The sequence below is a fragment of the Lates calcarifer genome, linkage group LG8, assembly GCF_001640805.2.
Source record: "Lates calcarifer isolate ASB-BC8 linkage group LG8, TLL_Latcal_v3, whole genome shotgun sequence".
In the NCBI taxonomy this organism is placed as follows: Eukaryota; Metazoa; Chordata; class Actinopteri; family Centropomidae; genus Lates; species Lates calcarifer.
Window position 1 is genome coordinate 14,167,486 of NC_066840.1, and position 11,984 is coordinate 14,179,469.

The 11,984-nt window shown below is 41.7% G+C and overlaps 2 protein-coding genes across 2 annotated transcripts; both read left to right on the top strand.

Annotated features, from left to right (window-relative positions):
• The first annotated feature begins 476 nt into the window (after nucleotides 1-476).
• LOC108872586 (uncharacterized) lies at nucleotides 477-1,563 on the top strand. The gene is made up of 3 exons (XM_018660359.2): nucleotides 477-578; nucleotides 682-1,023; nucleotides 1,160-1,563. The coding sequence occupies exons 1-3, from the start codon at nucleotides 509-511 to the stop codon at nucleotides 1,438-1,440; spliced, it is 693 nt and encodes a 230-aa protein (XP_018515875.1). The 5' UTR covers nucleotides 477-508; the 3' UTR covers nucleotides 1,441-1,563.
• An 8,188-nt stretch (nucleotides 1,564-9,751) lies between these two features.
• Nucleotides 9,752-11,781, top strand: LOC108872585 (uncharacterized). Its single transcript, XM_018660357.2, has 4 exons — nucleotides 9,752-9,937; nucleotides 10,541-10,900; nucleotides 10,987-11,114; nucleotides 11,209-11,781. The coding sequence occupies exons 1-4, from the start codon at nucleotides 9,862-9,864 to the stop codon at nucleotides 11,350-11,352; spliced, it is 708 nt and encodes a 235-aa protein (XP_018515873.1). The 5' UTR covers nucleotides 9,752-9,861; the 3' UTR covers nucleotides 11,353-11,781.
• Nucleotides 11,782-11,984: the final 203 nt, after the last annotated feature.

The window sequence follows — 11,984 nt, forward strand, 5'->3', positions numbered from 1 at the left end:
CTGAGGCAATGAGTGTAATAAATCATTTTATGAGTTAATTATGATCCTCAGACTGAGAGACAGTAGATCATTGATGGTTGAGAAGTAAAGACACTTAATAGTAAAACTTAAGGTGTTGTGTTCATGAGAATACAAAGTTAAAGAAACACCACGTTAACTCTCCTCATTATGTTGTTATGTTACAAAGGCTAAATAACAAACAGATCCAGGTGTCTGGAGACTTTTCTTTTCAGCCCGTATCGTCACCTCCACTTTCTGTTCTGGTCCTCTGAGGCTGGTATCTGGTTTAAGGATCAGACAAGATGATGCCTGTTTGTCCAGCCTGTTTACAGTCACATTATATCAGATCAACTCTTCTGCTGCTTCATCTGTGTGTTAGAATGTTAGTTACAGATCCTACACAGACCACACATGAGGACTTTGTGTTGAAAAAAGTTTGTATCATGTTCATCTATACTTAACTCTTCTAATCTCTTCTTCTTTCCTCAGTTTCTAAAAGACGTCCAGGATGTTCTTCCTGTGTCTGTCTCTGCTCTCTGCTGCTGCTTTTCTACAAAGCAGTGTCTCAGCAGATGAAGGTATTTTTTATATAGAAAAAATAAATTTACTGAATACTTTTAATACATTATATAGTTTTTTGTTTTTAAAGGAATCACATCATTTCTCTTTTTTCTCATCCAGTAGTGTCACTGAACTGCAGTGAAGCAGTGGAAGTTGCAGCTGGAGGAACTGTGACACTGACCTGCTCTATACATTATCAGGATGTGGAAGGCTGTAAAGTTCTACATTCTGCCTGGCATAACACAAGCAGCATTATACCATGTGGCAGTGGTTCAGGAGAATACATCTGTGATTCAGACCATCAGACTTATGTGTCTCTGATCATCTCTAATGTCATGAAGGAGGAAAATTACACAGCTGCAGTGATAACAGACTGTGGTATGGCTTTATCATTTCCTATCAACGTACAAGTTACAAGTTACTCCAACTCCACAAGTTACTCCAACTCCAGCAGCCGTGTTGGTGAGTAGCTTTCAGTGTCTTGTATATGTTGATGAAGGATTGTGTATGTGTTCATCATTATCATCACTTTCTATAAATGTAGAGTCTTGACTGTATTTAATCCACAGATAATGATAGATATGTTTTGATTTTCCAGGTGGTTCCGTCACACCAGGACCTGAACCTGAGAAGGTCACCAACGTTGCCGCCATATCGGGCATTTGTGTCGCCGTCATTGTTGCTGCCATTTTGTTTTTCCTGTTTGGAACTGAGAGAGGCAGAAAAATCTTCAAACCATCACGAGGAAAACAAATCACACAGGTTACAGTGATCCAGAGTCTGAGTCGAACAGTCTCCATCAGTCTGTTTAATGTATATATAAACATGTGGGGGCTGTTCCACAGCTGGCTGTGTAGCTTCCTGCCTCTCAAACTGTGAAGAAATATATTATTGTGTTTATTTTTTTTATCTTTTTTTTTCTTCCAGTCACATTTTCAGATTTCTGTAAATAAATGTAAATATAATAAGTCAATTTCATTAAAGGGACATTTTAATTTTAAACATGGCGTTCAGTCTCCTCATTATGTCGAGTGTGACTCAGTTTTCAGATCAGTGGTGAAACATAAGCAGTTGCCTCATCCTTTTTCTAAACCATGAACAGTTCACTGCTCTCACATCATCAACTCGTGACTTTAAGTATTTTCTGTCTCACGTTCAAGGTGTGTACCGTGTCTGTTGTCGGCATCTGACCAGGTCCTCTAACAAACACGCAGCCTCACACTGAGCTGTAATTATATCCGAATGCTTTCTTTTTCCTACACACAAAATATGTGTGTGTGTGTTTAGTTGAATCAAAATTAGATTTTAGATCTCAGACCTGACTGGTGCTGCTGAGTTTGAACCAGAATCTGATCCAAAACCTTCTTTTTCCTCATACAAAGTTTTGTGTTTGTATCTCTCTCACAGACATGGTGCTGACTGTAGTATTCAGTAGAGGAGATGAGGCGAGATGCTTCTTAATGGTCCTCAGGGATGTCCAAGATAAAAGCCCCAGTCCGTCCTAACATTATATTTAATGACGATGAATCCTTCACAGGGAGCGTCCACATTGCTGACATTTCTGTTTTTTTACTGTCCTCGTTCTCACCACTTGGATTAAAACCAAGATCTTAGATCAAGACTGAAAAAACAAACACACGCACACATCTAATTAGAAGCTGAAACATGTTTTCAGTTTCCTGTTAAAGCAGGACAGTGTCAGCGTGAGCTCAGATCAACTGGCAGATTCTTTAGAAGTGGGAGAAATAAACCACTGGAATTTGGATTTTGTCATCGTTCACCCAGAGAAACAGCAGCAGGTCTTAACTGCACTTCCCAACATGAGCAAGTAACTTGGCGATTCTCCAAACCACAACACTCCCCCACAACTATTTCACTGTCACCGTGTGTGAGCGCACACTGATGACACAAGTTCAGGAAGTGACTGTTTCCAGATGTTATTCAACAAGAAACAGTGCAGCTTCACTCTCACTGCTTTTAGCTGCAGCAGCAAAAACCAGAGATAAACCCAGAACAATGAAATGTTGTTTCATTCTCTGCTTCCAAACAGGTCAGAGAGAGACAATCGATGGAAGTGACATGTTAAAAACACAAGACAAAACACTAAAGACTCACAACATGTAACAACAGCCATCAGCACTTGTTACCATGAAGGTGAAGCAGAACTCGCTGGCAGCAGAGTGGAGGGACAGACGGACTGAAGTACTGGAGCAGTGATGAGTGGATGAGCTGCAGGTGTGTCAATCCTCCACCAGCCCCGCCTCCGCAACACACACACACACACACACACACACACACTGAGGAGAAAACACAACACAAACATGAAACACAAGGAACTAGAAGGTCACAGCATCCTTTATATTTAACAAACTGTTCAGTGTAGAAAGTTTGATGTTTGCAATGAATAAAATTTCACACAAAAAAACTCAACTTGTTGTTGATGTTCAGCTGCAGGTTTAGTTCATGTGTTCATGTGGAGACTGTGACATGTTCTCCTACACACACCAACACCTCCAACATACAGGAACATGAAGGCAAACCACTCGTCTGCTGAGTGGATGGAGACCTGAATGTTCAGTGATTCAGCTAAATCAAACAGATGGGTTTCAGAGGGTGAAGCAGGCAGGAGTCCAAAACAGACAAACAGATCCAACGATGCACAGACGACAATCCAAAGTCCAGATAACAGGGAGGTCAGACAGAGACATTAAACAGCGACAAACAGAAGAAGCTGACAGGAACACAACATCTGGAAGCTGAGAGAGGAGACACAACACTAAACAGCTCTGCTTCTTCTTTCCTCAGTTTCTAAAGACAGTGAAACGTCCAGGATGGTCTTCCTGTGTCTGTCTCTGCTCTCTGCTGCTGCTTTTCTACAAAGCAGTGTCTCAGCAGATGAAGGTATTTTTATATAGAAAAAATAAATTTACTGAATACTTTTAATACATTATATAGTTTTTTGTTTTTAAAGGAATCACATCATTTCTCTTTTTTCTCATCCAGCAGTGTCACTGAAGTGCAGTGAAGCAGTGGAAGTTGCAGCTGGAGGAACTGTGACACTGACCTGCTCTATACATTATCAGGATGTGGCAGTGGGAGGCTGTAAAGTTCTACATTCTGCCTGGCATAACACAAACAGCAGCATTATACCATGTGGCAGTGGTTCAGGAGAATACATCTGTGATTCAGACCATCAGACTTATGTGTCTCTGATCATCTCTAATGTCACGAAGGAGGAAAATTACACAGCTGCAGTGATGACAGACTGTGGTACAGCTTTATCATCTATCAACGTACAAGTTAAACACTCCGGTAACATCTATAACGGTGAGCAGCTTTCAGTTTCAGCTTCTGAGTGTGTGTGAATGAGTGTGTGCCTCATTATCATCACTTTCTGGACAGTGTTTAATCCACAGGTACTGACAGGTGTGTTTGTGTTGTCAGGTGGAGTCGTATTAACACTGGAGCAGGACACCAAGGTGCCAGTCATATGTTTTGTTTGTCGTCGCTGCTGCGAGCGTGAAAACCATCACACTCATCATCAGACTCCAACCTGAGGAGCTCCTGACTGAGCTCAGTCACATGTTCAATCACCTGTCTGCAGAATGAAACATGAACGTGACAGTTTGTGTTCATTCAGATTGATCCATGATGATGTAATGATTTGTGTTTGTGAGTATTAATCAGTGTAAATGTAAAGGGAGAGAACAGAAGAGAACACTGCAGACATCAAGTCTTTTCTTCTTCACACATTCGTCTTTCCAGAGCAGTGAAAACACTGAGGAAGCTTTTAACACAGAGTCCAGAGTGTTCCTAATGAAACTGTGCTGTGAGTGTCTGAATAAAACCATGAAGGAGTTTAACAGTGCTGTAGTCAGATTTTCTCGGGACACAGTGTTGTTTATTTTCCCTCCTTCCTGTTCCACTATCAGGAAAGACCAAGAGGAGGAGCTTGTTTTGGGTAGATCTGTTCCATCCCTGCTAACCACTCCCAGGAAATTCTCAGAGTCACAGTGTTTGTTTCAGCCAAACCGGTTTTTATGTTTTCAGTATCACTCCCTGTTGCGCACATTAAAAAGAAGCAGTCTATGAGGTACGTCTGTCTTTCTCTGTGTATTCCTTTATATAAAAGAGTGTGTGGCTAAAATGGCTGAAAGTGAAAAGTTCTGCTTTCAGATTTTAGTATTTGAAATATTTTGCTGCAGCTGTTTGATCCTGTGTTTCCCACCTCTTGTGTGTGTCAGTAAGAAGTGAAAGTAACTGGATACTGTTTCTTTACTTTTTGTTGTTTCAATATTCATCCATTCATTTCACTATTTCAACTGTTTATAAGTTACTTCATCCTTTATTCTAACTATTTAAATCAAATCTATTACATTCAGTCAAATACTCGGATGGAAAAACTAGTTGCTAAGAGGTTACTGACTCATGTTGGTTGACTGTGTGTACTGTCCAGTCGTTCTATTGTAAATCATAAGTAGATCAAAATTACCTTTCCACTATCAGCAGAGGCCTAAAAGTGAGACCTGACTGTTACTGAACGACTGAGCTGAGCTCTGAATCTGATCTGAAACCAAAGGTCTGTCTGTCTCTGTCACATCCATAGATTAACATGCTTTAAGCAGAGGAACAGTGAATATAATGTGTTCATGTGGAGACTGTGACATGTTCTCCTACACACACCAACACCTCCAACATACAGGAACATGAAGGCAAACCACTCGTCTGCTGAGTGGATGGAGACCTGAATGTTCAGTGATTCAGCTAAATCAAACAGATGGGTTTCAGAGGGTGAAGCAGGCAGGAGTCCAAAACAGACAAACAGATCCAACGATGCACAGACGACAATCCAAAGTCCAGATAACAGGGAGGTCAGACAGAGACATTAAACAGCGACAAACAGAAGAAGCTGACAGGAACACAACATCTGGAAGCTGAGAGAGGAGACACAACACTAAACATCTCTGCTTCTTCTTTCCTCAGTTTCTAAAGACAGTGAAACGTCCAGGATGTTCTTCCTGTGTCTGTCTCTGCTCTCTGCTGCTGCTTTTCTACAAAGCAGTGTCTCAGCAGGTGAAGGTATTTTTATATAGAAAAAATACATTTACTGAATACTTTTAATACATTATATAGTTTTTTGTTTTTAAAGGAATCACATCATTTCTCTTTTTTCTCATCCAGCAGTGTCACTGAAGTGCAGTGAAGCAGTGGAAGTTGCAGCTGGAGGAACTGTGACACTGACCTGCTCTATACATTATCAGGATGTGGAAGGCTGTAAAGTTCTACATTCTGCCTGGCATAACACAAACAGCATTATACCATGTGACAGTGGTTCAGGAGAATACATCTGTGATTCAGACCATCAGACTTATGTGTCTCTGATCATCTCTAATGTCATGAAGGAGGAAAATTACACAGCTGAAGTGATAACAAACTGTGGTATGGATACATCATCTCCTATCAACGTACAAGTTACAAGTTACTCCAACTCCAGCAGCAGCCATGTTGGTGAGTAGCTTTCAGTGTCTTGTATATGTTGATGAAGGATTGTGTATGTGTTCATCATTATCATCACTTTCTATAAATGTAGAGTCTTGACTGTATTTAATCCACAGATAATGAGGCTCTGTCTGATACCGTCACACCAGGACCTGAGAAGGTCACCAGCGTTGCCACCATATCGAGTATTTGTGTCGCCGTCATTGTTGCTGCCATTTTGTTTTTCCTGTTGGGGACGGACAAAGGCAGAAATCTCATCAAACACTTCATGAAGGAGAAGATTCAAAGAGACGACAGTGATACAGTCTCTGAAAGTAGTAAACGTTTTGAGCTTGACTTTTAATCTCTGAGGTCTTTGTACAGACTGAGCCATGTGAATGTAATGATTTGTATTTGTACATATTGATCAGTGTAAATCTGATGATTTGATCAGCGGGTCACAGAGGTCTGATAAACTCACTTCTGTCTCACCTGAGGACGGTTACTGTCTACAGGTTTATATAGGCTATATAGTTATATAGGTTGATAATTTGTATTGTAATCTGTTGCACTTTCATAAACGTGTGGACCTGAACGTGACACATTAAAGAATGATGAAAATCAGAGCAGCAGTCTTTATTATGGGTTAAACTAAAGATGCTGGATCCTACATTAGAAGAGTTTTTGATGTCACAGCGAAGTTGACCTTTGACCTTTTGGATATAAAACATGAGTCTAACTGGACGTTTGTGCTGAACGTGTTGTGTCAGAGGATAAAAGGTTTAACAGTCTGCAGTCGTATAGCCAGGAGAAAGTGTTGCGTTCACTTTCCCCTGCCTCCCATTCACTGTAACCTGTGGGCGTTGTGACTCTGAGGTGTGGTTTGTTACAGCTGCATCATTTCCCTCTTCAGAGTCACTCTGTCATGACAGCAGCAGTCAGTGAGGTAGGTACATCTTCTGTGTATTCATCGATATAAAAGAGAGTGTATGAGTTGTTGTTGCTGTAGCTGGTGGAGGCGATTCATGCTGTGTGACTTACTCAGGTGTAAGTGGATCCTGTTTCATTATGTCTGTTTCACCTGTTCATTTGAACTGTTTCACACAGACGTTACATCTCTGCCTGCTCAACTAGTTTTTTCCTCAGATTTGATTCCTCGTGGCTCTGAATGTTCACTGATTCATGCTGAATGTGAGTCTATCGGTTACTGTAAATTCAGTAGAGATCAGCTTCTCGTGAAGTTATTTAACTAGAATGTTTGACGATTGGTCTTTAATCAAATCACGTTTTTTCTCCACACATCTCCACTATCAGAAAATAACAGAAAACACACAACAAACTGATCTGACGACAGAATACGGTGCAGCGTAACATCACAGAGGTTTAACAGCAATAAACGTGTTGTAATCAGCTGGCAGCACCTAACTGTGACTGTGACAGTGTTGATTGTAGGATTTAATAGGAGACGAGACAAGATGCTTCTGAATAACCACAGGAATGTACAAGAAAGAAACATCAGTCCCTCCTAATTTCATTCTTAATGACAGGGATCACGCCACACGTTTACTGAGATCATCAGACACCTGCAGAGTTTATCGTAAGCTGCAGCAGTTACCAGAATCCTGCAGAGTCAATAAAGAGCTTAAACATTACAAGACCACAACACAAACAGGACACACACAGTCAGTGTTACTGCTGCTCATGGTCATGTTCATTCACCACGAATGTGTTTTTGTCAAACTGTCAGGAATGTTGTTTTTTTCAGTTTATCTTTTCTCACCACTTGCACTTGCACTTGGGAGTCTCTGTTATTGTTCTTGCCATGGTTTGGAATCTGGTCCCAGTTTCAGTCGAGTCACATCATGCAAACACACAGAGCCAATTAAAAGTGAAAAGTAAATAAGGCACAGACAGACCAGAGATGCAGCCTGTTAAAACTTGTTTTCTATCCCACAATACACAAGCTGTGTATTTCATACATGTTACAGGTGACATCTCGCTCCTGTGGTAAAAGTTCGGCTGGTTTAATCACCCTGTGGTTGCAGACCCCTCGGGCACATTCAAGTCAGTGTGGGAACATGTTGGTTACACCTGTCCTGACATCAGCTGCAGGAGGTGAAGGACGTTAAGTTCATGATCAAGTTCATCAGTTCCTAACAGCTCTGCTTCTTCTTTCCTCAGTTTCTAAAGACAGTGAAACGTCCAGGATGGTCTTCCTGTGTCTGTCTCTGCTCTCTGCTGCTGCTTTTCTACAAAGCAGTGTCTCAGCAGATGAAGGTATTTTTATATAGAAAAAATAAATTTACTGAATACTTTTAATACATTATATAGTTTTTTGTTTTTAAAGGAATCACATCATTTCTCTTTTTTCTCATCCAGCAGTGTCACTGAAGTGCAGTGAAGCAGTGGAAGTTGCAGCTGGAGGAACTGTGACACTGACCTGCTCTATACATTATCAGGATGTGGAAGGCTGTAAAGTTCTACATTCTGCCTGGCATAACACAAACAGCAGCATTATACCATGTGGCAGTGGTTCAGGAGAATACATCTGTGATTCAGACCATCAGACTTATGTGTCTCTGATCATCTCTAATGTCATGAAGGAGGAAAATTACACAGCTGCAGTGATGACAGACTGTGGTACAGCTTTATCATCTCCTATCAACGTACAAGTTAAACACTCCGGTAACACCCATCCTGGTGAGTAGCTTTTAGGGTCTTAGAGTCTTGTAAATGTGTGTGAACATGTGTGTGTGCCTCATTATCATCACTTTCTCTACGTGTAAAGTCTTGATTGTTTTTATTCAGCAGGTCATGAAATGTGTGTTTTGTCTTACCAGGTAAAAGTCTGGACCCTGAGCTGGACCCTGAGCTGGACCCTGAGCTGGACCCTGAGCTGGACTCCATGATTCCCATCATATGGAGCGTTTGTGTCGTCATCATTGTTGTCAGCATCTTGTGTTTCCTGTTTGGGACTGACAGAGGAAGAGAGATCATCAAGGGGGAAAGGAATCAACGATTCTTAAGTGACACAGACTCTAAACTGACTTTTAATCTCTGAGGTCTTTGTACAGACTGAGCCATGTGAATGTAATGATTTGTATTTGTACATATTGATCAGTGTAAATCTGATGATTTGATCAGCGGGTCACAGAGGTCTGATAAACTCACTTCTGTCTCACTCTAACTTCTGTCCTTCAGCACCAGCAGATTTACTCCACACAGCTCCCTCTGGAGTCAGCTGTCATCACTGCAGAGGAACTCTCCCAGACTGTAATCAGACTGATGTGTGGAGTTCCTCTTTAAGTCTGAAAAAATCCCCATGAAGTCAGTGTGGGTTCACAGAGTTCAAACAATGAGAATGTAACAGCTGTTCCTCTGAATCAGGCAGGGAAGTCTTTATCTAAGGACGGCTGCACTGATTTTTTTAATGTGGACCTTATTACTGTACAGCACAAAGCCGTTCACGTCATGTAATTAATTCCAGAATAAGCAGGAGTGAGGAGTGAATGTGACGTGCTGTGAAAGGAGAGACTGATGTAACATGATGCACAGACTTTATGTGTCACTTGTTAACTCAGCTACTGTACATGAAACAGAAATGAGTGATGGAACATCTTTTCAAATAAACTCCTGTCAGTGACAAGCACTTCCTCATCTTTGATGTAATGCACAGCACACACTCACCCACACACAGTAACGAGACCCGGAGCCACATTTCCTCTGTACACCACACGGCTCTTTTTAAGCACTGCCGTGACAGTTAGTCTGTCAGTCAGGCTGCTGCGTCTGTGCTAGCCTCCCTGCAGCCCATCTCGCGGGATGGAAGCCCGTTGGTGGAGCTGTGTGTTGGGATTACTCTGCATGCCTGCTGAGGTTTTACTGCACACCTGGACAGGTGAGTGTGTGTGTGTGTGTGAGAGAGAGAGAGAGAGAGAGAGAGAGAGAAAGAGAGAGAGAGAGAGAGAATGGATGCTTTTGGCTTTAAGATCCAGAAAATGAAGAAGTCTTGATTAGTCTGAGTCATCTTTTCCTGTTTGTGGAGCCCATCATGTCAAATTAATGAAACTAAAAGTTCTCCTGCAGAAAAATACCCTGTGACTGATACATTAGCATTTTAATGTTGCAGGTGGAGCCAGGTTTATCTTCTGGGGATTTAAAGCATTTCACGTAATTCATTTTTTAAATGCAAAATCTTAATCTTATTTTAACTAGAAACTAATGATTACGGTTGTCACATAAATCTAGTAAAATAAAATGTGCATTTCCAACTGAAATGTAGTAGAGTAGAAGTAGAAAGGAGCATAAAATGTAAATAAGGTACTGTAAAGCTCCACTTGAGTATCTGTGTTTATTTACGTCCCTTTAACACTGGTGCTTGAATTGTTGTTTCTGGTGTTTCCTGATATGAAACCTGTGAATACTAATCTATATAAATGGTTTTATAATCATTTATAGAGGTGAGGTGAGTCAGTCAGTAACGATCAGTCTCTCCCTGCAGTTTCTCAAAACCCCCGGTCTATCTCCGTCAAGAGAGTGAACTCATCTGTTGACATCACATGCTCCACATCCTTGTCGAACCCGATGGGGCTGTACCTGAAGAGGCGTTTCCAAGGCGAAGACGTCGTGTTCCTCTCCTTGGACAAAGGACAAGTCACCAAGGATACTACCGATCCAAAGTTCACAGGTCGAATTCAGGTGACTCCGGAGGAGGTCGGGGCGGGACAGGGGTTCACCCTGCAGCTGTCTCTGCTGGGGCCGGACGACACAGACTTGTATTACTGCACCTGGACTCACTTCAAATTACAGACGTCGACTCGAGAAGCTCAGTCCAGTAATGGCACCATTATCGTTGTGAGAGGTGAAGGGACTCTGAGTTCACACATGCACAAACACTGATTTTTAATTTAATCCTCGACTAACCTTCCCTCTGACTCTGCCTCACAGAGATGGATCTCCAGCAGACACAGTGCGAGAGCCACATTGTTGACCTCATCTTGATCTTCCTCTGTGTGACAGCATTCACGTTCATGCTGCTCCTCTTCATTGGAGTTCTGATTTTTCGATGCAGACGAGTGAGTATGAAGCAGACTTACTCTCATGACGAGCACGAGCAGAGACAAAGAGAACCGCCGTGTTCACACTCCTGTTTCCTCTGTGTTTTCACAGTTTAAGAAGCGCTTCAGGCCTGCCAGAGTTGTAACAGCCTCCGGACCAAACAGCCCACAGCACATCTGCCCTCAGCACGGGATTCAGCATCGTCCCTACATGATCACATCTTTACAAACCACAGACTTCAGGGGCATTCTGTAAATGCTACGAGTTTGGTTCAAAGACGGTGAATTGAAAAACTTTTACGGTGAATGTTTCCCACACAGGGTGTGTGTGACACGTGATCGAGGTGTCTTTTGAGTTATGAGCTCAGCCCATAAAAGACAGCTCACTTCTTCTTCTGCTTCTCATTTCCTTTTATACACAAATTTGTGTTTTGTTTGCAGAAAAGTGATTCAGCTACCACATCCTGGTTGATGTGGGGCGCAAAGATGTGACGAGCGTGAGTGGTGGTGTTGTTAAAAAAAACTGTAAAGCAAGCATTTTTCTATTCCATAATGTGCAACACGTTTTCTTGACCTTTTGTTTTGCAGCTTACTTGATGTATTTGTTTGTTTTGAACTTTGAAACAGATGTGACGCATCGTTTCCTGCCTGGCTTCATATGTGCATTAAACCTGTGTCTTTTCCAGTTGTGCTGTTCCTTTGAAGCTTCGACTAAAGAGTCACTACTTAATCCTAATCCTGGAGGAGGGAGTGAAATCCACCTCAGTGTCTTATTTTTTAATATCCAGGGGTAAAATGTTAATCTTAGTGTTTAGACTTTAACTTGTCCTTGCAGGGTATTTGAAAATAAAGATTTGATGGGGTGTGCATGTCCTCCACACAACCTAG

Bases quoted from the DNA above. Each gene is read 5' to 3' on its own strand.
- LOC108872586 (XM_018660359.2), top strand. From the start codon at position 509: ATGTTCTTCCTGTGTCTGTCTCTGCTCTCTGCTGCTGCTTTTCTACAA. The intron at 579-681 runs GTATTTTTTATA...TTTCTCATCCAG, and splicing joins CAGTGTCTCAGCAGATGAAG to TAGTGTCACTGAACTGCAGT. The intron at 1,024-1,159 runs GTGAGTAGCTTT...TTGATTTTCCAG, and splicing joins CAACTCCAGCAGCCGTGTTG to GTGGTTCCGTCACACCAGGA.
- LOC108872585 (XM_018660357.2), top strand. From the start codon at position 9,862: ATGGAAGCCCGTTGGTGGAGCTGTGTGTTGGGATTACTCTGCATGCCT. The intron at 10,901-10,986 runs GTGAAGGGACTC...TCTGCCTCACAG, and splicing joins CACCATTATCGTTGTGAGAG to AGATGGATCTCCAGCAGACA. The intron at 11,115-11,208 runs GTGAGTATGAAG...GTGTTTTCACAG, and splicing joins TGATTTTTCGATGCAGACGA to TTTAAGAAGCGCTTCAGGCC.